We start from the raw sequence: 27441 nt of genomic DNA on the forward strand, positions 1-27441 counted from the left end.
AGAAATCTAAACTAGGCACATCATAATCAAATTACTGAAAGACAAAAAGTCTTGAAAGCACCGAGAGAAGAAACACATCACATGCAAGGATCTTCAATAAGAGTAACAGCCAGTGTCGCATCAGAAAACATGGGGGCCAGAAGGCAACGGGAGGCCATATACATAGTGCTGAGGGAAAAAGAAAAAGCCAGCCTAGAATTCTACCTCCAGCAAATCTTCATTGTTCTCTGCAAGTCTTCTGACACAGTCCAGCCCTTTCTCACTCTTGCCCCTTAGCAAATAAGCTCATTTTCTATTTCAACAGAAAACAGTAAGCACAAAACAAGAATTCCCTGTGTTTCATCCTAATTTTCCATGAACATAGGTTTCTACCTTCTCTTTAATCCTTACCTCTTTCACACTAAATTTAGGGGAGCAGGTGTTCTCCCTATTATATTAGATTGGTCCCTCCATCCGTGCTCTGGTTTCACCCCAACCCTTGCAGAGACTACACTTGATCCAGCTCTTCTCCTTTATTTTCAACCTCCCACTTTCTGCTGGTCCTTTCCCTTAGCATATAAAAATGTCCAATTGCCTCCCTTTAAAAAAAAAAGAAATATTTAATCTTTAGTCCTTTCTTCCTCTCTTGCGGTAGCCTCAGCTTTACGTTTATATCCAGAACTGAGTCGTGGTAGTGTCTAGTGTCTCTCAGGCATTTCAAACTCAAAGTGTTTACAATTAAACTTGGAATCTCCCCCAAAATCCCACCTCTATTTGCTCTGAATCCTGTGTTCCCTGTGAATGTGGATGTACTTGGCATCTACCGACCCAGAAACCATCCCTGCCACCCGCTTTGTCCTTCTGCTGATTCTACTTCTAAATGTCAAATGATTCTGCCCTATTGTCTCTATTCACAGTATTGCCTAAGCTCGGGCCGTCAATACTCCTCAACATCACTTGTGCAGCCGCCCAACTGTTGTCCTCACCTCCACTTTTGTTCACATTCAACCCATTCTCCCAAGAGTCACTTATTTTTTTTTAATAGAAAAATCTTTTTTTTTCAATCTCTGCCTCCTCTACTTCATTTCCTGCCACTTCTCAAACTCGAAATTCAGCTATGCAACACTGAAGTCCCCATGTGTAATGCTCTTTTGTGGCCCCAGGCTCTTCTACATACCATACTCTTGGCCTGGAATACACGGGACTTGGTTGATTCCTATGCATCCTTCTAAATATTACCCTTGCTTTGCCTACTTTTAAGTAGGTAAAGTAGGTGGTTTTAAAACATGTCTACAAATATTTTGCCATATTTCCTTTCAAAAAGTGTGGGCTTGAGTGCAGGCTCTTTAAGTGACTCACATCTAACAAACAATACGATAGAAGTAAATGTAATGGGCATTGAGGTCTCCCTGTCATGCTATGTCTTATCCATGCAGGGGGAAGTCATCTGCTCTGTGAAAACACTCAAGCATCTCTCTGAGGAGGTCTGCTGGCAAGGAACTTAGGTCTCTGGCCAACAGCCAGGGAGAAACTGAGTCCTTTGGCCAATAATTATGCAAATGAGCTCTTAGAAGCAAATCTTCCAGCCCCACTGAAGTCTTCAGATGACTGTAGCCCTGACCAACTCGACAGCAACCTCAAAAAAAGGCCATGATCCAGAACTATCTGACTAACCCACTCACAAATTCCTAACCACAGAGATAACAAATGTTCGCTGCATCGTTAAATTTTAGGGGGACATTTGTTACACAGCAATAGATAACAAATACACTTCTTCTATGAAGACTGCTCTGACATCACTAAGCTGAGTTAAACCCTCTGTGCTATGATACTTGAGCGTTAACACTTACACCATATAGTAGTGTGGACAATTCAGTCTATCTTCCTTGACTACCCTGAGAGCTACCTGTGGGCAAAAACTGTTTTATTCATTTTTGAATCCCAGACCTGGGCAGAGTAGATGTTCAATAACTATGTATTAGAGTCAAGTGGACATGAAGATGACTTGAAATATGGAAGTAACATGAAACCCAAACATGGATTTTAGAAACATGAACTCCTTCCCTTTCTCCTTGAAATTCACATAAGTCACAAGAAAGTAGGTAACTGTAAGGTAACAATACATTGCCTCACAAGGGTGTTAAGAAGATAAAATTATATTATGGTTGTAAATAGTGTAAAACTATATGTCATAAAGATAACATCTTATGCAGTATCCAAAAAAAGTTATCCGTAAAAGTGAATACAACAGATGGAACTGACACAGACTATGCCCTTGACTGATAATGTCTTTAAAATATAATCATCACTGATTATTTTTTTGTGGCATATACTGCACATCTTGTACAGGGTAAAACGGACTCCCCCTCTTGGATACTAACCATATATAGTTTTTTAAACAGTGCATTTCTTTTGTTTGTTTGAATGGGTAATGCAAATAGAGTACAAAATTTTTTTTAAAATGATATGCGGCAAAATGTAAATCTCCCCTCCCACAGCTGTCTGTCAGCTATCTGGTTATCTTTCCTGGAAGCAATCACTGTTACCATTGTTTTCTGTGTCTTTCCAGAGTCAGACTGTGCATATGCAAGCATTTACATATGTTCTTTTTTATAATGCAAATAGTACCATGTTCTTCACAGAGCTCAGAACTTTGCTACTTTACCTTAATATGATACATCTGAGATTGCTTCCTATCGGCACTTCATTATATTTAAGAACTTCATAATATTCCATTGTATGAATGTACCATGATATTTTTAACCAGCTCCCATGCGCCAGAGTGTTGTCTAATCTGGTGCTTTGTTTTACTTTATGGTGTGTGTGTGTGTGTGTGTGTGTGTGTGTGTGTGTGTGGATGTGGATGTGTTGGGGAGCTAAGACACTACACTATTCATGTCATTTATATTTTTCTGTTGGACTGTGTAAGTCTCCTCTATTACTTTTTTCCTTTTCCCTAATCCGTGATCCTGAAATGCATTTCCTCACTCCGTGTCCACCACTGACATCACTCCAATGTGTATGCTGTTTTGCCTTGGACAGGTTTGTGTTTTTGTAAGCAGTAAGGTACTCAGAAATTATATTAATTGTATTACATCCCTGCTCTATTCCGTACTTCATGATCACTGCTTCTGAATTGCTGCATGCTAGGTTTTAACATTTCTATTATTTTTATCTAGGATACTTTCAGCTTTCACAATCACAAATAGTGCTATAATAAACACATTCCTCCACACCTGTGTCTAGACCTACACATGAGTGTTTCTACACCCAAGTGTGTCATTTGCTGGGTCATAATCATGGTTTCTACATAATACAAGCTTTTCACGCAACAAATTTGCCAAGTTATACTTTCAACTGAGATGCACAGGGTTCCCATTGTGTCACATCCATGTCAACACATGGTATCATATAGCTTTCTAATTATTTTAATTTGTAGGATATAAACCTATAAATATTTTATTTTGCATTTCTCTAATGATCAGGGAGATCTGAAACATCTTCATGTGTTTTTAAATCAATGCAGTTTCCCTTACTATTTACATATATTGCCTATTTGTCTATTTTTTATTAAGGTAACTGATATATACCATTGTATTATTTTCATATTACAACAGAATGATCTAATATTTATATATATTGCAAAATGATCACTACAAGTCTAGTTAACATAGTGCTATGTTATTAGTAAAAATTTAGATGCCTGATATACCTAGTTGTTCATTAAAAATTACACTTAGGGGCACCTGGGTAGCCCAGTGGGTTAAGTGTCTGACTTCAGCTCAGGTCCGTGGGTTCAAGTCCCATGTTGGTCTCTGTGCTGACAGCTCAGAGCCTGGAGCCTGCTTCAGATTCTGGGTCTCCCCTTCTCTCTGCCCCTCCCCTGCTCATGCTCTGTCTCTCTGTCTCTCTGTCTCTCTCAAAAAATAAATAAACATCAAAAATATTTTTTAATTACATTTAATAGATCACTTCAAAGGGGGCTCACGGGGCTGTGAAACCAGGAGCTCTAACACTGATCAAAGAATGAAGTTGTCCACAGGACGTCACAGTCATTCAACAGTGCCATCTTTCTGAGGAGACGTGATGCAAAGCCACTCATAATTGTGACAAGTGACTCATAATAATCCAAGATTGGTGATGTGGGAAAATAAGCAAATGTCAAAAAGTTTAACCTCCAAAAAATACATTTAAGATTGATTCACTCTTTGAAAGGTTTGTAAAGTCAGTACCTCCCTAAGACTGACCATGACAGAAAAAGAGAAACATAAACTGTGAATACCAAAAATGGAAAGAAGTGGCACTACAGACCCTCCAAACATTAAAGGAATAATAAGGGACATTAGAACAATTTTATGCCAATAAATACGGCAACTTAAATGAATTTGCTGAATTCATGAAATTTGTGAATTGACTAACTTACTGAAAAAAACATAACTTATCAAAACTGACATAAGAAGAAACAAAATCTAAGTATCTCCCATAGCTATTAAAGACATTTGAATTCATGATCAAATACCTTTCCTAAAATATAAAACCATAGGTCCAGATGGTTTTAATGATAAATTCTATACATTTCAGTAAAACATAATACAAAACTATCTCAAATGCAGAGAACAGTGGGAACATTTCCTACTTTGTATCACAAAGCCAGGATTACCCTCATAACGAAAGCTGACAAAGAGATGTTGCAAGAAAAGGAAATGACATACCAGTATTGCTTATGAAATTAGATATAAAAATCCTTCATAGAATAGCAAAGAGAATCCAGGTATATATAAAGATGGATAACACACCTTGACTAAGCAGAGTTGTATTAGAAATGCAACCTTGTTTTAACATTCAAAAATCAGTGTTATTCACAGAATTTTCAGAATAAAGGAGAAGAATATATAATCTTCTCAATAAATGGCAAAAAAATTATTTGGTAAAATTTAATATCCCATTCATGATAAAAGCTCCCAGAAAACTAGGAAGAGAAGAGAACTTCTTCGTGGTGATAAGAGCAGTTAACATCATACTTCATGATGAAACAATAAAAATTCTTCCCTTACGACTGGGAATAAGGCAGGATAATCTCCCTTGCCACTTTATTAAACATTGTAATTCTTTCCCAGTTCAATAAGTCAAAAGACAAAAAGGCATGATAATTATAAAGGAAAAAGTAAAACTTTTGGGGGCGTTGGGGGGAGACCTCATGGTTAAGGTAGAAAATCCTGAAAGAAAGAAAGAAAGAGAGAGAGAAAGAAAGAAAGAAAGAAAGAAAAAAAAGTAAGATAAATTCTGCCAGACCACAGGATGTAATATCAACATATACATAACATTTGTGTTTCTCATATTCAACATATTCATCTTTCAACTGGAAGATGAGATGAATGAAAATTAATTTCATTTATAATAGTTTCCAAAATATCAGATACCTCTAAAAATAATGGGCAATCCCTCTACTCTGAAAGTAGTAGATAAACTAGAGAGGACCAACATAAATGGAAGGATAGGTCTCGTTCATGAACTGATAGACTAAATATTATTAAAATGTCAATTCTCCCCTAACTGACCTATAAAGCCAACTATATCCCAACAAAACCAAATTGACAACTGGAATCTAAAATTTATAAAGAAATGCAAAGGAAAAAAAGGAGCCCGAAAAACCTCTTAAAGAAGAAGTTAGAGGACCTACCCTACCTGATGTTAAGATTTGTTATAAGGTGGTAATAACAAAGATAGCAGTGTGGCACTGACTTAAAGACAGACATATGGATGAATAGAACACAATGGTCAATAGAGATTTGACTAAGGTGGCAAGCTGACTTAATGGGAAAGGGTAATTTGTTGTAACCGACGGTGCTGAGACAGCTGAAGATCGATCTGGACAAAAATGAACCTCGACCTTAGTCTCCCATCACAAATAACACTCAATCAATTCAGATTATAGACCTAAATGAAAACGTTACAATCATAAAACTTCCGGAAGAAAGCACCAGAGAAAATATTTGTTTTTGCACAGGCCAAGATTTCAACCTATTCAAGATTTCAACATATAACCATGAAGGGAAAATCATAAATGGACCTCATCAAAATTAAGAATGTTCTGCTCTTTGAAAGATTTCACTGAGAAAATGGAAGCACAACTCAGGTCCTGGGAGGAGTTATTTCCAATATCTGACACAGTCTCCATATCCAGAAAAGCTACATGTATGTACAAATATTTACAATGACATATAGTTACAATTCAATAAAAAGACAAAACAACCCAATTTTTAAAAATGGATATAGATTTGAAAAAACACTTATCCCAGTGGCCCATAAGTGCAAGAAAAAATTTCAACACTATTACTCTGAGGAAAATGAGAATTAAAACTATTAATAAGATCCTATTTTGTACCTATCAGAATGGTTAAAATCAGAAAGATTCACTACCAATTCTTGGCCAGGATGTGGGAGAAACCATCCACACAGGATTACTACTGTGAGGAGTAAGTAATTGCCTAAGGTCTTAGAAACATTTGCTGTACCTGATAAGCACTGTAAAATCATTAGCTATTATTACTATTTATGGTCTGGACATCTTTGCACAGCTATTACACTGAAAATAGTAGTCATCAGAGAATATTTAGGATGCATTTTTAAAAACTTTCTACCAAAAAATATAGCCACTATAAGGAAACGCACAGTTTACTTCATTTCTGCCAATTTTAAAATAAGGATATTCACACCAACTCAGACTTCAGGCAAAGCTTTAAGGAACTAATCATTTTAAACCGTATTCTTAAAAGGTATTATTTAAGGGGAATGTGTTCTTTATAAAACCTCTGAAATCTATTTCTTCAACACATATTTCTTTGAGTGCTTACTCTAATGTGCTCACCTTAAAGCAAAATGTTGCACTCATTAATGAATAGCGTCTATAGGTATGAGTAAAAATAATGAAGGTTCCGAAGACAGTAGCTATGGGTTTACTCCCACAAACTAAACAAGGAGAGCTGAAGGAAAGCCTGTGGGATGGAAACAGGGGCAATCGCAGGGTTAATTAACCTCAGACTCTCTGGGAAGGTAAACCCATTTCTTCCCCTTGCAGAATCACTGTGGTCCTAAGACATTCTACTGAGAGATGAGCCTAATCCTTCGTGTCCTCAGGGAAAAAAATGCTCCAACTACTGGCCTAAATTACAAACTAAATTACATCCTGAAGGACTCCATCTCGTACGTTCCCCCCCTTTCAGTCAATTATTTGGCTTTAAAGAACTACTACACAATTTTGCAACCCAAGAGGAAGAAAGGAAAACCCAAATACCGTGATCTTGATCTGGCGCCTCCAGATGGTAGCCATATCCCAGCAGCGTGCGCACGGCCTCACGGAGGCTGTCCTTGTTGGACTTCTTGGTGCGGTCATCTAGAAGGGTGTAGGGAACCAGGCGAGGGTTTCTTCTGTTCTTTACATCCTACGGGAAGAGAAAAGGTGTTGGTCATCAAAGCAGTGCTGAAGCAATCATTTTGGAAATGAGACAGCCACCAGATACAACAGAAAAGTAAAGTCCCTGAGTTAAAAGCTGCCTCTCCCCCACCTTCTTTGTCTTCTCAGGTAAGTTACTGAACCACTATCAATACAAAAGATTCAATCCAATGAATAACTGCATCCATTCAAAGCAGTAACAGAAAGTAAAAACAGCAGTAACAAAAGCCAACTGGAAGGATCTCTGTAACCATCTTTCATCTGCTGGGGTCACAGGGCAATGGGCTAATTTGGAGCACGCAGCATTTCCTTGCACGGTTGACTGATAAGTCTTTGTTCCAAGAAGAGTCAAATGATCACTGGTCACCTCTCAGTGACATCGGTCTACAAACAACATAAGGCTGTGGTCCCTTTCTCAGAAAAATTCAGTGTGATATAGGCAGCCATTCTATGAACTCAACTAGCTTGAAAAATATGCACTCAAGTGACTCCATTAACCTGTGAGACCGGTTAATAACAGAAATACTGAAAGAACTATAAAACTCACAATTTGGCTGTTACAAAAGAGCCTCCAAGTTGAAAAATGTGACGAAACCGGTATCAGTAAAGCCAGAAAGTGGGCTATCCTACCGTCCTGGCAAAGAAATTACTCCCTTCCATCCACTCACTGAGATTCTGCTGCAGTTTTTGTCAGACTCTCCATATTTCGGGCAGCATACTCAACTCTCACTATAACCCCAGCATGATGAAGAATTAGGAGGCTGTGATTCCTCCCAAACCTTCTCGAGAAAAATGAGTTCTGTGGTGGGTCTGTTCTGGGTGGGTAGGAGCAAGGAAAGCCTTTCCTACTTTCTTCTCCCCTCGCTCTAGCAAATTCGTACCAATACCTGCTCCATTAGGGTCAAGAGCACCTAGGTTGCTTGGTGGGGGGCACCACTCCAAAGCCACCCCCAAATAAACCAGCAGTGTAAACAGAGCGCCTACACTGCCAGCCCAGCTGTGAGATGCACCACCCAGCACCCCTGTTTTTCAACATGGTTTTTGTCCCCAAACTTTCTACAGAAATTCTGAAGCCTTCAATGAATCATCCTCTCTAGAGACGTCCTAAGATTCTGAGTGTTCACAGGAGCTCCCCAGGGGATTCCACACACACTCAGGTTTGAGACCAGCTGTGCTAGAGTCAGACAGAGAAGAGGTAATTCAATGAAGCTGTTTTCAAGGACTTTCACTATAGGTCTGAACTAGATTACGCTAACAAGAAGGTGATGGAAAATTCAAGACAATGCTTGTTCAAATAATCCAGCAAACATGAGTTATGTCAGTGGGGAATTCGGTGGAGGGAAGGGGTGGGAGCTGGGAGAGGGAATGGGGAAAGGATTTCAATGAGAGCTCTGGCCAGCTCAAACAGAGCCTTAGGCGTGTAGGAGGAAATGCATGAACAGGAAAGAACATCCCTCGAGGAAGAGACGGACATCAGGGAAATCCTGGTTTGTCTGACACCGCCATGTGGCCTTCAAGGCAAGTAAGCCCTCCTTTTGCAGAGAGCCAGTGTGGACCCCTTAGCCCTCTGGGGTGTAAGAATCAGGGTCTCTCTGTCTCTCTCTCTCTGTCTCTCTCTCTCTCACACACAAAATGCTTAAGCAGATTTAGTGCCGACATTCTCCTCTGTTATAGCCAGCTTAATTCAATATAAACCTATATTTTATGAGGCCACTCAAGGCTATTCAAGTTTTCTTTAGCCTTCCCAATGGCAAAAAGTCACCAGCTTAGAAGGATTTGGGAAATTCATTTTTTCAAGTCAACACTGAGGCTGTATATCAAACCACAGTCTAAGCCTATAAGTAAGAATCCATTTTATTCCCGAAAAATTTTTAAGTCACGGCAGCCCCAAAACGAGCTGGCTGGAGGCAACAAGGAACAAGGAAGTGAAGAATTTTTGGCTCTGGAGTCAGAAGCCTTGATCCCAAGCTGTGTCTGCCACCTGCTAGCTGTGCAGCACTGAGCGCAGTGCTCTCAATAAGGCCCCCTGTACACACGTGAACCGGGAATAAAAACCATTCTCCCTCACATAACTGTTGTTGCGAGTTAAAAAGAATACATGTAAACGTCTGGGCGTGGTGAATGGCACCTAATATAATAGCAAACTGTTCTCTGTGTGCGTTAGAAGGCAGGCACTGTTATCAGCCTTTCTCAGACAGAAGTTATATAATGAAGTTAAATCACTTACTGATGAGGAAAACAGTGGCGCAGAGAATTTAAGAATTTAAGTAGCCTTAAATTCTCAGTGGCACAGAGAATTTAAGTAGCCTTCCCAAGGCCACATGGTGACAAGGAGGTAAAGCTAAAATTTGCTCTTCACCCCTCTGCCATGTTTATTCCAATATGTACTCAATGACAGTCACTCCCACGGGGGCCACCCATTAATGGAGATCCATGGCTCTGAAATCCATAAAGCCCTGAAAACTCAGTTTTTACCAAAGTTTAACAAAAACTCGGTTGGTGGTAAAACACGATCTGAATTGATGCGAGCCTGTTTATAGTCTTTATTTATCCCTCCTGGTATTATCATGCCTACGCTGTGCTGAACAATTAGTAGCAGCATTTTGCTGCCCTGCTGGGAGTGCTAAGTAACACGTAATATGTCACCACATCAACGTCCCAGAAACCCAAAAAAAATCTCGATTCTGGAATTCATCTGGCCCCAGGGGATTCGAATAAGGAATTGTGGACCTCTTTTATTATTATCTTATCCCCATCTTCTCATTGTGTCAAAGGTTTTTCCTTAAACACAACCTCAGAGAGACAAATGCCACAAAACTGCCTTATAAATCTCTGTTCTGGTTAACATTCACTGAGTGCCTCACGGCAACACTCAGAGCTATGGTCATCTGATTTCTTGAGTCGAGCATTGAAGAGGGGCCTTGGTGCACAGTCACATTAAGAAATGTATATGAGTTTCAAAATGGTCATTATTTAATCCCTCCTGTTGGGAATCATGCTGATGACCACTTAGGTAAATCTCAGCCCCCACGCCATGAAGCTAAATTCCCACGTACCTGTTGCTGCCGTAAATCGCAGCCCACGTGCCGTAAAGCTCAACGCCCACGTACCTGCTGGATGCCGTAAGTCCAGCCCTGCCGGATTCGATCCCGGGCCCACACGTTGTGAGCGTTCTCCGCCAGCTTGTCCACCATCGCTTCCTGAGACGGCGTGAGTTTAATGAAGCTCAGGTCCATCGGGGCAGGCTTATACCCACTTGTCAGCTGGTAACTACAAAGCAACACAAAAGAGATATGTAATTGGCCTTTCAAAAACAAGTCCAGGCTTAGAAATCCCTCTAAGGGTCTTTTTATGGCCCCACCCACTTCTAATGATTCCAGACACCACACTGGGGACCGCTGGCCGGTCGGTCAGCAAGCCTGGAGCCCTTCATGCACGCTAATAACTCATTAGGCACAAAGGCCACGCGATCTTTGTTTTCATTTTTATGTCAATAAAACTAAAATAAGACACCTTACCTATCTCTCAAAGTTGAGAAGGACTTAGTGTTTCTGAGTTCCTAATATTTGAGGCTTTTTTATAGTATTAACGAAAATACTGGTTACCAATGAAAACATGTGATAGATTTCCCGTTTATATTTTCTTCAATTTTCAAATGTTATATTAAATTCATATATTTATTTAATAAACCTGTGGGTCCTTTCAGATACTAGCTGTTCATTATTGCATAGGGAGATTTTAATGCATTTATGAATTCATTCCCCCTTCTTGACTTCCCTGGTTATATAATTTAGGAAGCCTCTGGATAAGACAGAGAGTAGGAAATCCCAGGTGCATAATCATCTAAAATATTAGGAAGGCCTGGATTTTAGGGAATTCTTATCAGAGACTACTTCCATACTCTGAAATGGAAAGAAAGTACTAAAACAAGCATAAGTTTTCATGTTTCAGAAGAAATATAAAATTGAAAATATAAAAATTTTATTTTTTTTAATTTTTTTTAATGTTTATTTATTTTTGAGACAGAGAGAGAGACAGAGCATGAACGGGGGAGGAGCAGAGAGAGAGAGGGAGACACAGAATCGGAAGCAGGCTCCAGGCTCTGAGCCATCAGCCCAGAGCCCGAGGCGGGGCTGGAACTCAGGGACCGCGAGATCGCGAAATCGCGACCTGAGCTGAAGTTGGACGCCTAACCGACTGAGCCACCCAGGCGCCCCGAAAATATAAAAATTTAAACATGCACGTATTAGGGCAATAATACTGCCCTACTTCTCTGTACAGACACACACACAGCTGCCTCATTCTCTTTTTTAACTACTGAGATTTGAACAAAGCCTATTTTATAGCTGCCTCCCTGCCATTCTTCTGTCATTGTTCTATTCCCTATAACCCTATAATCAACTATGCCTTGAGGTCAGGATCTGTTTCTAATCCATTTTTCTAACTGTCTTTATACTTGAAACAGGGCATGGCAGATAAGCAGCCTTTTGATGATCTGTAGTGTTTGCAAGAATTAACTTTATATATTGAATATAAAGGTACATGCATCATTTTTATTTAATGTTTGTTTATCTTTGAGAGGGAGACACAGAGCATGAGTGGGGAGGGGCAGAGACAGAGGAGACACAGAATCCGAAGCAGGCTCCAGGATCTGAGCTGTCAGCACAGACCCCATGCGGGGCTCAAACCCATGAACTGCAAGATCATGACCTGAGCCAAAGTTGGATGCTTAACAGACCGAGGCACCCAGGCACCCCAGTACATGCGGCTTCATCTCAAAGATTCTCCTTTGTACAAAGAAAACCAGCTAACTATACCAAGTTAAAAAAAAAATTATTAGAACATGAGAAAATGCTCTTTGAGATAAAACTATGTCGTCATTTTTCTTTTAAGTATTCTGGGCTATGGCTTTCAGAATTAGCAGGCAACCTTCTTTGGAGCAGAGAGTTTGACTGCCGTATTCCTCACTATCTGTCAAACGGAGAATAGTACCAGATACATGGTAAGCATTCAATAAAAATATGTTGAATGAATTGATGTGTTACAGCAATAAATAATTTTAAGGTTGAATACAGTTGACTTTGCCTTAGTTACTTCTATTTCCTTAGGAGACCTCTAGTATTTTATAAGTCATTTACCTATAGACAAAAGTATGAGAAATATTTTGTTTTGTTTTGTTTAAGTGGATTAGATTGGTCTGGCAACTGTTACAGTTAAGGTTAATTCCTGCCTTATGTCATTCAATTTATAGTCACGAGCTATAAGTATAGACAAGAAATTTCATTCTGTTTTAAATCAGCACTCTGCAGGTTTAGGTAATTAACAATATTTTTTTTTCCTGTCTTTTTTTTGTATAAAGAAATCACATGGGATTTTTTAACCACTCATACAAATCATTGTATGTTATAGAATTCTGGTTATAAATAGATAAATCTGTAAACTAGAAGCACAGTCTACATACAAGTTCTTTTTTTCAGAAAATATGTACATTTAAAGATTTTCTCTACACTCAACGAGGGGCTTGCGCTCACAACCCTCAGATCCACAGTCACATGCTCGTCTGACTGAGCCAGCCAGGTGCCACTCATTCAAAAATATTTTCTTCGAGAAAGAGCTCCTAATAGATTTCCAACGTACCAACAGATGATCAAGCTAACAGAGTTTATTTTCCAAGTACCAACATATGATCAAGCTAGCACAGTTTAATTTCCAAGTTTAACGTGACTAGCTGGAGGCAGTGTTAGAATCAGTGATCAAGAACTCAGTCTTCTCTATCGCCCAGTCTTCCCACCTCTGCTTGACACCCTCCTCCTGGCTTCCCCACCATCGCCCAGCAGGAGGTAGCATAACAGCACACAAGTCTTTCTCCTCCCATTTTGTAATGGCCCTGAGACCTCCTAACTGTCAGACAGGAGACATACCGGATACAGTTTGGAAACTAATCTATGAAAAATCGATTAGAGCCTAAGCCATCTTAATGAGGGGTATGTGCATGTGAAGTGAAAAAAATCCTTCCCCTGACAACCAATTCTAATGGTAGGCTTTCCAGCAATATCTCGTACGGAATGGGGAGGGATGTTTGAAAGGTGGAAGATGGGAAGGAGGTCCTTCCATGTCAAAAATTATAGATAAATTCTACTAATGTATAAAGCTGGATAATATGTGACATAAGTGTTTATCTTCTAAAATTTCCTCTTCCTACAAGGAATATCTACTAGACTGGCTTCAATCTGTGATCATAATGAAAACCCTTGGAGATGTATTTGCATCCGTTGATTTAACATGGCACAATAATTGGTTTATGCTCATTTTCAGATGTAGACTATAATTTATTTTACTTTTCTTCATAACCCTGTGCAAGAAAGGATTTGAAGCTTCAAGAGATTCTTTTAGAGGCACCTGGATGGCTCAGTCGGTTAAGCATCCGACTTTGGCTCAGGTCATGATCTCGCGATACCTGACTCTCTATGTGGAGCCTGCTTCAGATTCTCTGTCTGTCTCTCTCTCCCTCTGCCCTTCCTGTGCATGCTTTCTCTCTTAAAAATAAATAAACATTAAAAAAAATAATAAAGTGATTCTTTTAAATGGCTAATAATCCCATCGAAATTAAAGTTACTGACTCCCATTCCCCCTGACCCTTACTTCCATACTGTTGTACTTCAAATCACCTATAGTAAAAACAAATACAGATATTTTTGAAATTCACAGACTTAACAAAAATGGTGACATCATGAATGCTTAACCAATATGAATTAGTAGTATCACAATGATTTTTAAAACTATTTTTGTTTGGAGTACACGTTGAGAAAGTAAGAATCGAATCATTATATAAAAATAGGATTTTTTTTTAAAGGAGAATAAATGAACTTTGGTAAATACCGTCCATTTCACCTTATTAATGTAGTTTTAGTAGGTACATAAAGATCAACCAACTGCTTATATGAAATATTCTCTTCTCGTGGTTGAAAAAGAACAAAAAGCAAAGCTTTTCCTGGAAAAGCATGTAAACTGGAAACTAAGTGGTTTCAAGTAAAGTTTCAGATTAATTTCCAGAAATTTAAAAGAAATAAAGGAAAGAAAGATTACCATTATAATTCTTGGGGAGTAGAATTTTGTAGCTCAAATAATAGGGAAAGGTTGTATCAATAGTAATTCTATTAATTCAAAATACATCATCATATGCATCAAATACAAAATATCTCATGTTAAAGATGTTGATGTTGATGTGTTACATTCCCCCTTTTTGACCTTCCTGGGAAAATTCTGCCAGAATCAGTCAATAGATCTCTTTCTCCTGCAGTATGGTTGGTAGGTATCGTTTTACTTCCTTTACTTTTATATGCAAAGTCCCTGTTCCATCAATCATCCTGAAATGCAGCCGATGAGGAATATATATGGAATTAAATAAATACATTCAATATACTGACCTTCCAAGGTATCAAAATTCTTTTGTAGTTATTATCTCTCAGTTAATTTATTTTGACGTGGCATAAAATCCAGTAATTTAAAAAAGAAAACAGTGAGATTAATAAACTACGTGTATAGGGCTTCAGTTTCTTTTCTAAAACACCCTTGTGCCTGGAGAAATAAAACAAAAATGAAACAAAACTGGCAAACTGCCAGTGTCATCTGCACCAAATTATCGAAGATGTAAACAAAAAATGACAGCACTTGACCCCACTGATGAGTTGTCACGTGAAATAGCAATTTCACTTTGGGCTTCATTCCCACCTGACCCGCATTTTTCTGAAGCAGGTATTCTAAATAAGCCTCTGAATAAAGTGCTCAGTATAATATCACTAAGGGGGCAATTAAAGTGGTGGCATCAAAAACATGGCAGAATTCCAAAAACACTAAAGAGAAAAACCTTTTCTTTTTTTTTTTTTTTTTCTAGCCTCTCCCACCTCTCAAGCTTCCTTGTTTAGGATGAATCAGGTTAAATGAAGCTTGGAAGTCATTATGCTGTGAAAGATGCACAGTAAACATGAAAAGATTATGTCCAAGTTCAGTGGATGTGAGGTGTAAATTTCAAAACCAAATCCGCCCTTCAAGTACCTTGGAACAAATGGGAAAATCTCAGATGACTGCACATCAGAGATATTCAGGACAAGTTTTTGCTGGAAGCACATCTACTAAAAATGCATACTGGGCTGACATTTTCACAGAAAGAACAGAAAGAGAATTCAAAACTCCTCCAGAGCACAAATACAGGAGAATTAATTTCAATGTACAAATTAGGAGGGAAATGGACAAGGGATAGGTTTCTTCTATTACTTCACTTCTTTGTTTTTAAGTAAAGGTGATATGATGAAGTGCCCTGGAGACCTGCCCCCACCACCCAACTCCCTTTTATCAATTTCTTTTTACTCCAAGGCCTTCCCCTACCCCAAAGCCCCTTTGAAACAAAACCACAAGGTATCCAGTGCCCCAAGAAGGGGTCATCTCAAGAGAGAGACCAAAGAAAGCCATTCTTGGTTTGGATTTTTAAAATAGACTTTGAAAATTCACTGCAGAGACCATAGTCTTTTAGATAAAGGCCTTCTGACAGTAAAAGTTAGGTTTTTGAGTATCAAAAGAGCAAGGCCCAGATGCCTTGGGACAGAAGGAAGACCCGATAAAGACTTCTTACGCCCTGCGCAAATAGGTTCCACAGAGCCTAGAAGAACAGGAGGATTTAGAGGGAAGCCAGAGTTCTCCAACCCCCACCCAGGAAGAGACCAGGTAGATCCCGCGGCCAAAGTGAACTTCTGTCTTGTCCCCAGAGTGTACCAAGGATAGTGGCCAGGTCCTAGAATCTCTCATACCCAAGCCCTTCATCGTGCAGCACGACTACAGAAAAACAGATATGGCAGCCAGCCAAGTCTCCCACCTCCCTCCACCAACTGACTGCAATCCCCAAGTTGCCAGAGAGAATATTCTCAGGTTTCTAGCAATGAAGAGGCAAAAAGAAGAGCAGTGACCTGGAGGACTCACAGAAATGAGAAGGAGAAACCCACTGTGTGGACTCATTACCAAGACCAGTGCAGAAAACAGGCACCCCATAAGATGCCAGCAGAGGTGAATGAAGACAAAAGACAAAGACACTCAGACCAAACTCGAGTCAGGCTCCTCTGAATCCTCTTTCTGTCTAGGACTCTGACCTTGGGCTCTGTCATGTTCCGATTAGTTCCATTTTAGCAAGAATCCTACTGATCAATCAGTTTAAGGAAAATCCTCCAACCTTCCTATCGGATGGCATCCCTCATCCCCTACCTTGTTATCCCATCACCTGATCTGCCTTCAGCAAGAATCCTATCAAGTTCATCTTGCAGAATCCCCCTTCTTGATGTGTCTTCCTAAGTAATTTTCTATCTACTGACCTGCAGCCCTGCTGCTCCTTGGTTATAAATCCCCACTTATCACTGTTGTATTCAGAATGGAGTCCAGTTCCATACATAGGTCTCTCTTCCCTATTTGCAAAAGTTCCTGAATACAATTTGCCTTTACGGTTTTAACTCCTGTCCAGCTCTGGTTTTCTTTGACATAAATCAGTCCTGGCAGCACAGTCAAATGAGGTGGACGATGGATCCAGTGTTCGCTCCCCACTGGGTGAGTGTCCTAAACACAGGTGGTCCTGGGAGTAAGAGGAGGGTAGACCTTCAATTCAAATTCAACAACAAATATTCATTTGGCGGTAGAATGTTTTAGGCCCTATTCCAAGAACTAATGATATATCACTGAACAATATGGACAAAAAAGTCTATAGGAATTATATTCGGATGCAAGTAGGCAGTAAACAAAGTGTGAAACAATAGTATGTTAGAAGATGTAAGTGCTATGGGGAAAAATAAAGTAGAAGAGGGGACATGGGGAAAAGTACAATTTTACATAGGGAACTATTTGATCTTTTTTAAGATGTCAAGAAAAACCACTTTGAGAATATGACATTTCAATCAAAAATTTAAAGGTGAGAATAAACACAGAAAACAACGATTTTAACAGAGTTTTCCCTGAAAAGACTAGGATTAAGTTTCTAATACTAAGCTTCATTCTGGTGCAAGGCCCATTGGGCTTGAATGCAAGATTAAACCTGATCAGAGAAAATAAAGAACATTGCACGCTAGCGCATTTTTTGATTTGTGGTTTGTGAAATTTACTCCTTACACAGAAAAGAAGTCTATAAACCGGTTTTGTTTTTTCGTGATCACAGTGCCTCACCATGACAGAAAAAATCCAATGGTATTTGTAACACTGCCTTTCACTTAGGTAACTATTTACACAAACTGAATTTGGTACATGTACTATGTCATGGGTCCACACATTCAGCATCCAAGCCTTCATCTCAAGAAGTCATTTGTATCTATATACATGCATTCTTAGCCTTAGATTATCATTCTTAGCCTTTTATGTGGCTCAATATGCCTGAGACACCACTTACCCCTCCATTTCCCATCACCACCAGGGGCTTCATTAGCATTAGTGGTAAGAAGGTAGTGGGGTATGGAAGGGATTTGTCACTGGATTTAAAGACCGCTCAGACAATCTAAACACTACCAATTCATAATTCAACATTACCTATTGTTCCCAGTGATACAGTCAGACAACCAGTTCCTGGTCCTATGTTCTGTGCTGATTTATTAACACACATGAGTGCTAAAGAAAAGTTTTAATAAATGGCATTGGTATTTAGACAAGGATTTTCTTTTCACTTAAACCTATAGTTTTGGGGGCACCTGGGTAGCTCAGTCAGTTAAGCATCCGACTTCGACTCAGGTCATGATCTTACGGTTCATGAGTTTGAGCCCCACATCAGGCTCTGTGCTGACAGCTCAGAGCCTGGAGCCTGCTTCAGGTTCTGTCTCCCTCTCTCTGTGTCCCTCTCCCACTCCCACTCTGTCACTCTCTCTCTTTCTATAAAAAAGTTAAAAATTTTTTAATAAATAAATATAAAGTAAACCTATAGTTTTGCTTTTAAATCTCGATTACTCGGGCATATTAGAAATCGGCAATCTCTTTCTATAAAACAGTTAAAAATTTTTTAATAAATAAATATAAAGTAAACCTATAGTTTTGCTTTTAAATCTCGATTACTCGGGCATATTAGAAATCGGCAATCATAAACTCTCCGAGTGGATTATTTCTACTGCGTTTTTTCTTTATTCCTACAGTAAATGGACTCTATGTTCATCAAACTATGCAGTGGGTCCAGAGCTTCACTTTACAATAAATGTACAAAGATTTGTGAATTTAAGAATTGACGATAATATAATGTGTTACACTCTTCAGCTGTCTGCTTGTTTGTTCTGCGGAGGAATAAGGAGAAAGGGAGAAAAGAACTACCATGAATCACACATTCTACAAAAGTCCTTAAGGATTTTTAGTGAAATGGTGTGTATTATGTATCAGAAAACACTCACACTCAAATGGCCTATTTTCGAAGAGGAAATGTAGCATGTAATGCAAATGACACTTGAGTCTGTGTGCATCCTTAAATCTGAAATGAGTCTCTTGTAGGCAGCCTGTAGGAGTTACGTTTTTTCCCCATTCAGCCACTCTGTGCCTTTTGATGGGTAAATTCAATCAATGTACATTTAGAGTAATTATTGATATGTAAGGACTTAGTAATGCCATCTTATTCATTGCCTTCTGGTCCTTTTGCATTTCCATTGTCCCCCCCCCCCCCCCCCCCCCCCCCCCCCCCCCCCCGGCTCTGTTTATGCCTACTTCTGTAATTGGTTATACTCCATGGAGGTATGTTCTGTTTCCCTTTGTCTTTTGAGGATCCACTCAAGGTCTCTGCTTGGTGGTTACCTTGTGAATTACAATAAAACATCTTACAGATAAAACAGTCCATTTTAGGCTGATAGCAACTTATCTTTGAACACCTAAAAAGGCTCCACCTTTACTCCCCATTACATATTACTGATGTTATAATTTATCTCCTTTTGTGTCCTGCATTTGTTAACAATTTATAGCAGCTATAGTTCTTATTACTCGTCTCCTTTGACTTTCATACTATGGTTGCATGGTTAACACACCATCCGAATGTAGAGTTACAGTTCTCTAAGTGTGACTGTTCTTTCCCATGACCAGCGTGCTGTGAGCTTTCACAGCCTATGTTTCTGGGATAGCGTCTTCCCATTTCGGCACAAAGAATTCCTTTCAGCATCTCTTGTAACGCCAGTCTAGAGACAGTAAACTCCCTCAGCTTTTGTCTGGGAAAGCCTTTATTTCTCTTTCGTATCTGAAGGATACCTTTGCCATACAGCATATTCCTGGCCGGCAATTTTTATCTTTCAATGCTTTCAATACATCATTCCACGCTTTCCTGGCCTGTCAGAGTTTCTGTTGAGAAATCAGCAGGTAGCCTAATGGGGCTTCCTTTGTCAGTTACTTTCTTTTTTCCTTGGCTTCAAGATTCCTTCTTTATGGTTGATTTTTGACAGTTTCATTAAGATGTGTCTTGGAGGGGCACCTGAGTGGCTCAGTCGGTTGAGCATCTGACTTCGGCTCAGGTCATGATCTTGCGGTTCGTGGGTTCGAGCCCCGAATCAGGCTCTGTGCTGACAGCTCACAGCCTGGAGCCTGCTTCGGATTCTGTGTCTCCCTCTCTCTGCCCCTCCCCCACTGGTGCTCTGTCTCTCAAAAATGAATAAACGTTAAAAAAATTTTTTTTTTAATGTGTCTTGGAGAGGGTCTTTTTACACCCAGATAATAGCATGTGCTATTAGTTTCATGGACTTGTACATCCAAGTCATTCTCCAGGTTTGGGAAGTTCTTGGCTATTATTTCTTTAAATAAACTTTGTCCCCTTCACCTTCCCTTCTCCTTCTGGAGCCTGATCATTCAGATATTTGCTTTTCTGATAGAATCTGAGAGGTCTCTTAGGCTTTCTTCACTCTTTTTAAACTCAGGTCCCGCTCTTCTTCTAACTATATTAATTCTATGTTCATGTCCTCCAAGCCACGTGTCCTTCTTACTCCTGGTCTGCCTTGTGACAGATTTTCTCCTCTGCATTCTTAATCTCATTCCCTGACTTATTCAGGTCTAGTATTTCCCTTTAGTTCTTTTTTAGAATCTCAATTGCCTTGGTAAAGATCTCCTTTTGTTTATTAACGTTACTCCTGATTTCACCGGATTGCCTTTCTGAGTTTCCTCTTAACGTGCTGAATTTCTTCAGAGCGGTGACTTTAAATTCTTTATCAGCTCCTAATACTCTATGTCTTTGAGCTTGGTTGCTGGAGAATTATTTTCCTTTTGTGACTCTACACTTCTTGATTTTTCACATTGCTTATAGGTATGCATTTTTGCTTTTGCATTTGAAATTGCCAAGACCCTCTTAACCAGCTCTTGTGTCTTCTCTGGTTCATAGAGTTGGCCAGGCGGGTAATTAGAAACCTCTTTTTTTGATTTGCAGAGGGGAGTGTCATATTTCAAGTTTATGGTTACTTCCCTGCCCACCATGTGTGGCCTGTTCTCTGAGCATACTCCCTGTCTCCTGGAGTTACCTGGGAGCACACTCACAAAGCCAGCAGCAGAGTGGGGGAGAAGTATGGGTTTAGCACTTAGTGAGCTGGGGAGGCCCATGGCCTGGGTAGGGAGATGGGGTAGGGCATGTCATTCCCAAAGGCTTCTAGATGGACTTTCTGCTGACCAGATTCAATGTCTGCAAATATTATCTTCCTCTTTCCCCAAATCCTCCCTAAGCTTCTACCCACTAAGCTCCCACATTAGTACACTGGGTGCTGATGGACGGAAATGGGTATCTCAAGCTGCATCTTGCCAGCTGGGGAAGCTGGGTCCTCTCTCACCATCTTCCTCTTTTCCTGTGGGACAGGTCACCTTCACTAGATAAATCAGTCCCAAAAGGCACCTTCTTGGAGGTAGGGCAGTGTCCAGAAAATTTCTCCTACCACTTCACCATGACTAAACTCATTTTTTCCTTTTTCCTTTCTTTTTATTTTAATGTTTATTTATTTTTGAGAGAAAGAGAGAGAGAGAGAAAAAGAGAGAGGCAGAGAGACAGAGGCAGAGCATGAGTAGAGGAGAGGCAGAGAGTGAGGGAGACATAGACTCCAAAGCAGGCTCCAGGGTCTGAGCTGTCAGCACAGAGCCTGACATGGGGCTCGAACTCATGAACTATGAGATCATGACCTGAGCCATAGTCGGACACTTAACCGCTTAACCAACTGAGCCACCCAGGCACCCCTCCTTTTCCTTTCTTCTTCAATGGTGTATCGGAATCTCCCTTTTGAAGGGCTAGATTTCTGCAAGCTCTCTGTAGTGGGTGAGAGTCTGCTCAGTGCAGCACTCACCCAATTCTTGCCCAAACAGCCACAAGAGGGATCTGGGCAGTTGCACCTGTTAATCAGGTTCTAAGGTTTCTTTGGGGTCTGTCTGTCTCCTACCATTTGAACTGGTGAGTGAGATTCCTGCTGGGTCTCTTGGAGTAAGGTGCAAAATCCGGAAACCTCCACAAAGATGCTCTCGTTTCTGTATGAATGTCTAATTTGTTGATTAAAAGGAGGGATAAGGGGTGCCTGAGTGGCTCAGTCAATTGAGCATCCGACTCTTGATTTTGGCTCAGGTCATGATATCATGGTTCCCAGAATTCACCCCTGCATCGGGCTCTGCACTGACAGTGCTGAGCCTGCTTAGGCTTCTCTCTCTCCCTCTCTCTCTGCTCCTTCCCCACTAGCACTCTCTCTCTCTTTCTCTCAAATAAACAATAATAATAATAATGGGATCCATTAATAATCTACAAGGTACTTAAAACCCAAAGTTTTTTTTTCTTTTTTTTTAAGATTCAGGAATGAGACACTATAAGCTACTATCACCTGAGATATTCAATATAGCCAATGAAATGACACAAGAAAAAACAGTAGGCATATTGGAAAGGAAGAAAACAAACTGCCCTCAATATCAGGTAATATTATTATTACATGGAAAACGCCAAGAATCTGCAGAGTTATTTGTTAACAATAAATTTAGTAATATTGCTAGATTGATATCTTTTAAAATATCGTTTAGAGATCATGTGCAACGACAAAAAGAAAGAAATCCTTAATATCTAAGATAGATGAGACACATAGGAATAAACCTAACAGAAGAGGAACAGACTTCTGTAGATGTACACTCAATAAGGGCTGGGGCTTTGTTTATTACAATGCTCCTAGTTTCTTTTTTTTTTTCTTTATTTTTTTTAAACTTTTTTTTTCAACGTTTATTTATTTTTGGGACAGAGACAGACAGAGCATGAACGGGCAAGGGGCAGAGAGAGAGGGAGACACAGATTCGGAAACAGGCTCCAGGCTCTGAGCCATCTGCCCAGAGCCCGACTCAGGGCTCGAACTCACGGACCGCGAGATCGTGACCTGGCTGAAGTCGGACGCTTAACCGACTGCGCCACCCAGGCGCCCCACAATGCTCCTAGTTTCTAAAATGCCGGGTACAAGCGTGACATCAGCAACATGACTCGCCTGATGTTCCTTCTTTTTATCCCCCTTTTAAAAAAAATTATTTATTTATTTGTTTGCTTGTTTGTTTGTTTAAGGAAGAGAGCGTGCAAGCAGGGGAAAGGGGCAAAAGCAGAGAGACAGCACCTTAAGCAGGCTCCAAGCTCAGAGTGGAGCACAACACGGGCTCCATCCCACCACCCTGGGATCACAACCTGAGCAGAAATCAAGAGTCAGATGCTTAACCCACTGAGTCACTCAGGCTTCCCACACTATTTCTATTTTGATTTTGTGTTTATCTGGGGTAACACAAAGCCAGGGTGACTGATGGAGATTACGGGGTGGCTGCTTTGCTTTAATCTTCATGATATTACTGAACACATTTCCAGACCTCCTATCTACAATGTGTGTACCTCCTGGAAACTGAAATAAAGCAAAAACAATAACAGGATATAGCAATCATTTCTTTAACACTTCCTCACTTAATACCCAAATATCCTTATGAAGAAGGTATCACCTGTTAATAGCTGAGAAAGGTGAGGTTTAGAGAAGTTAAACAGGATCACGGAATAGAGGCTGTAGCCCAGCAGGTAAAATCACCCCTATAGCATTCATAGTCTCAGATTCTCATCATAAAATGTCGATAATAATGCCAACGTTATAACTATTTCTAAAATATATTCTTTTAATGGGGCACCTGGGTGTTACAGTCGGTTAAGCGTCCAACTTCGGCTCAGGTCATGATCTCACGGTCCATGAGTTTGAGCCCTGCATCGGGCTCTGTGTGGACAGCTCAGAGCCTGGAGCCTGTTTCAGATTCCATGTCTCCCTCTCTTTCTGCCCCACCTCCACTCCCACTCTTTCTCTCTGTCTCTGAAAAATGAATAAACCTTAAAAAAAATTTTAAAAAATATATATTCTTTTAGTAAAAACCAAGTTAAATTATACGAATATTTTTTGTAGAAAGTAGAAAACCACAGATAAACAGTTAGGAATATAGGCACAGGTGTATACACGCACACCTACACACAGAGAAAATAACATACTTTTTATAACATACTCCCAAATATTTCCTGAGCTTTGTTTCCTTACTGAGGAAGTCACCCAGGTATCCATCAGGAGTTATCTGGATGCTGTCAGAACGGCTAAACTTAACAACTCAGGAAACAACAGATGTGGGTGAGGCTGAGTTGAAAGGGGAACACTTTTGCACTGCTGATGGGAATATAAACTGGTGCGGCCACTCTGGAAAACAGCATGGAGGTTCCTCAAAAAATTAAAAATAGAGCTACCTTACTACCCAGAAATTGCACTGCTTGGTATTTATCCAGAGGATACAAAAATGCTGATTCAAGGGGCGCCTGGGTGGGTCAGTCGATTAGGCATCTGACTTCAGCTCAGGTCATGATCTCACAGTTCATGGGCTCGAACCCCGCGTTGGGCTCTGTGCTGACAGCTCAGGGCCTGGAACCTGCTTCGGATTCTGTGTCTCTCTCTCTGCCCCTCCCTCCCCCGCTTGCACTCTGTCTCTCTCTCTCTCTCTCAAAAGCAAATAAATATTAAAGAAAAAATTTTTTAAATGCTAAATCAAAGGGGCACATCACCCCAATGTTTATAGCTATCAACCATAGCTAAATAATGGAAAGAGCTCATATGTCCATCATCTGGTGAATGGTTAAAAACAATGTGTATATATGGTATGTATACAATGGAATATTACTCAGTGATTTAAAAAAATGAAATATTGCTATTTGCAATAACATGAAAGGAACTAGAGGCTATTATGCTAAGCGAAGTAAGTCAGAGAAAGACAGATACATGATTTTACTCATATGTGGAATTTAAGAAGCCAAACAGATGAACATAGGGGAAGGGAAGCAAAAATAATATAAAAACAGGAAGGGGGATAAAACATAAGAGATTCTTAAATACAGAGAATAAACTGAGGGCTGCTGGGTAGGGGGATGGGCTAAATGGGGGATGGGCATTAGGCAGGCACTTGTTGAGACGAGCATTGGGTGTTATATGTAAGTGATGAATCACTAAATTCTACTCCTGAAAACTGTTACTACACTATTTGATAACTAACTTGGATTTAAATACAATTAAAAAAAGAGTTATTTGGGTGCACTAAATTGATGCATAGACTAATATTGTTTAGACATTCAACTTACTTCTTGGGCAGCTTCATTTTTTTCACCTTTTCTTCAGCATGTTCATCTGCTATTCCCACATGACATCCTAATGCCAACAAAGTCCTGGAAAACAAAACCAGAGATGAGCTGTAAGAACTCCCTCTCTATGTCTGGAATAACCCAACACAATAGCGGATGGGAATAAGGTAGGGCAGTCAACCTTGAAAGCAGACAAGAAATTGTTAATGCAAAGGAAAAACGCTTATAAAGTATTTAGTTTTGAGTAATGAGTAAGACATTGAAAATTGAAACATTACAAAAAAACAAGTGAATAGTATGTCTTTCTCCAAACCCCTCCCTGTGGTCCTGTTTCTTTCCCTAAAGGCACTGATTGCTTCCAATTCTTGAATATCCTGCTCTAGTCTGTGCAGTCTCTAACACACATGTATGGGTGTGTGTATGTGTGTGTGTGTGTGTGTGCATGTGTATTGTTTCTTTGTTCCCTTTTACACAATGAGTATAGTTCTCTGCAATTTTCTATCTTGACTTGGCACTATAACTTTGATATACGGTTCTTTCATATAAAGCTGGCTTATTTTTCAACAACTTTGAAGTTCTCCATTAGTTGGATGTATCAGAATGTTTTTACCCAGTTCTCTGTTCATACCTAGTCTTTTGTTATTACAAACAATGCCACAATGAACAACCTCATACATTTAGTACATGTACTGTATCCTTCATCTGTAGGTTAAAAATTCCTAGACATGGGATTACTGAGTCACAGGGTATATGCATTTTAAAGATTTATAGGACTCCTGGGTGGCTCAGTCAGTTGAGCATCCAACTGCGGCTCAGGTCATGATCTCACAGCTCGTGGGTTTGAGCCCCACGTAAGGCTCTCTGCTTTCAGTGCAGAGCCTGCTCCAGATCCTCTGTCCCCCTCTCTCTCTCCCCCTCCTCCACTGGTTCTCTCTCTAGCTCTCAAAATAAACCAGATAAAATAAGGATTCATAAATATTATCAAATGTCTATAGAGTCGCTACTAACTTACATTCCCACCAGCAGTCTACAACATCGCCTGTTTCCCATACACAGTTACCAAACCGCTTATGATTTGCCAATTAGTAGGTTAAAAGGGTATCTCATTACCATTTTGATTTGCTTTTTTAAGATTATACTTTTAAGTAACCTCTACACCCAACATGGTGCTCAAACTTACAACCCCAAGACCAACAGTCATATGCTCTACCAGCAGAGCCAGCCAGGCGCTCCTGTATTTTTCATATTCTAAGTGTATCTGAGTGCTGTTTTCATATTCTTAAGAGTACCTGTACTTTTTTTTTCTTTGAAAATATTATTTGTTCACTTTTCCATTAGATTTGGGTTTTTTATTGCATTTTAGAAGCTCTTCCTATGTCTGAGATAGGAGTTGCAAATGTTTTTCTCTAGTCTGTCTTTTTCCTTTATTTAGTGCTATTTATATGCAGAATCTCAAATATGTTTTTATATAACTGAAACTTACCATCTTTTCTTATAGCTTCTGAATTTTATGTGGCACTTAGAGATACCCCATTTGTAAAGTCATTTGAAGAAAAATGTCCATGCTTTCCTGTGTGGGGGTGATGGGTCAGGGGGGTCTATTAGCTTCAGGCAGAGCTTAACTTTATTTTTTTTTCCAGATGGATACCTAATTCTTCATAAAATATTTACCAAATAATTCACCTTTTACCACTGGTTTGAAACGCAACCTTTAGTAGACACAAATGCCCATATGTTTTTAATCCTTTACTGAACTTTCTATCTAGAAAAAAAATCTTGTTTGCAAATGTCTATCAGGGGTCCCTGTTTGCCAGGAAGGGTTTATCCAATTTTTTTTTTAAGATACTCTATCTTTTCCTCCCCTGAATGACCTATCATTGCTTTTCCTGAGAAATATCCTTACCATTCACATGTAGAACTCAACCTTTAAAGTCCCCCAGGTTTATATGGGACAATGCGCCTTTAGTAGCCATGACAATGAGTGGTTTCTCCTATCCCAACAGAATAAGAGACAATGGCTAATCCTTTTTGAATTACAGAATTTCTAGGTTCTAGTCAGTTCAAGAAGGGATGTGGTAAACATCTACAATTCATTCACACTTATCCTCCACAACATCTTAAAAATGAAAATCTGGAGATAGATAGATGGCATAGATAGGTACAGCTATGTATATTTACACATCAACTGTCACCAAGTTAAATTTTAGGTTAAACGTGGTGAAATTCAGATGATCCTGTGAAGTTACCCTTCAAGTGTTAACCTGCATAAGTATGGACAGATCAAGAACTGACTGAAGCTATAAAAATTACCTAGAGAATGTGCCAATTAAAATGAGATCGAGCATGGGGCACCTGGGCGGCTCAGTCAGTTAAGCGTCTGACTCTTGGTTTCGGCTCAGGT

The 27441-nt window shown here is 39.7% G+C and overlaps 1 protein-coding gene across 11 annotated transcripts in view; it reads right to left on the minus strand.

Moving 5' to 3' along the window:
* Positions 1-27441, minus strand: part of RYR2 (ryanodine receptor 2) — a 756924-nt gene that overhangs the window by 280451 nt on the left and 449032 nt on the right. For all 11 annotated transcript variants that reach the window (XM_043596215.1, XM_043596214.1, XM_043596207.1 and 8 more), the window contains 3 exons: positions 25041-25124; positions 10543-10702; positions 7274-7421 (listed from right to left, as the gene is read on the minus strand). In XM_043596215.1, coding sequence (XP_043452150.1) covers positions 7274-7421; positions 10543-10702; positions 25041-25124 — 392 coding nt within the window. The remainder of the gene's footprint in view (positions 1-7273; positions 7422-10542; positions 10703-25040; positions 25125-27441) is intronic.

Source organism: Prionailurus bengalensis, chromosome D2 (assembly GCF_016509475.1).
Source record: "Prionailurus bengalensis isolate Pbe53 chromosome D2, Fcat_Pben_1.1_paternal_pri, whole genome shotgun sequence".
Taxonomy (NCBI): Eukaryota; Metazoa; Chordata; class Mammalia; order Carnivora; family Felidae; genus Prionailurus; species Prionailurus bengalensis.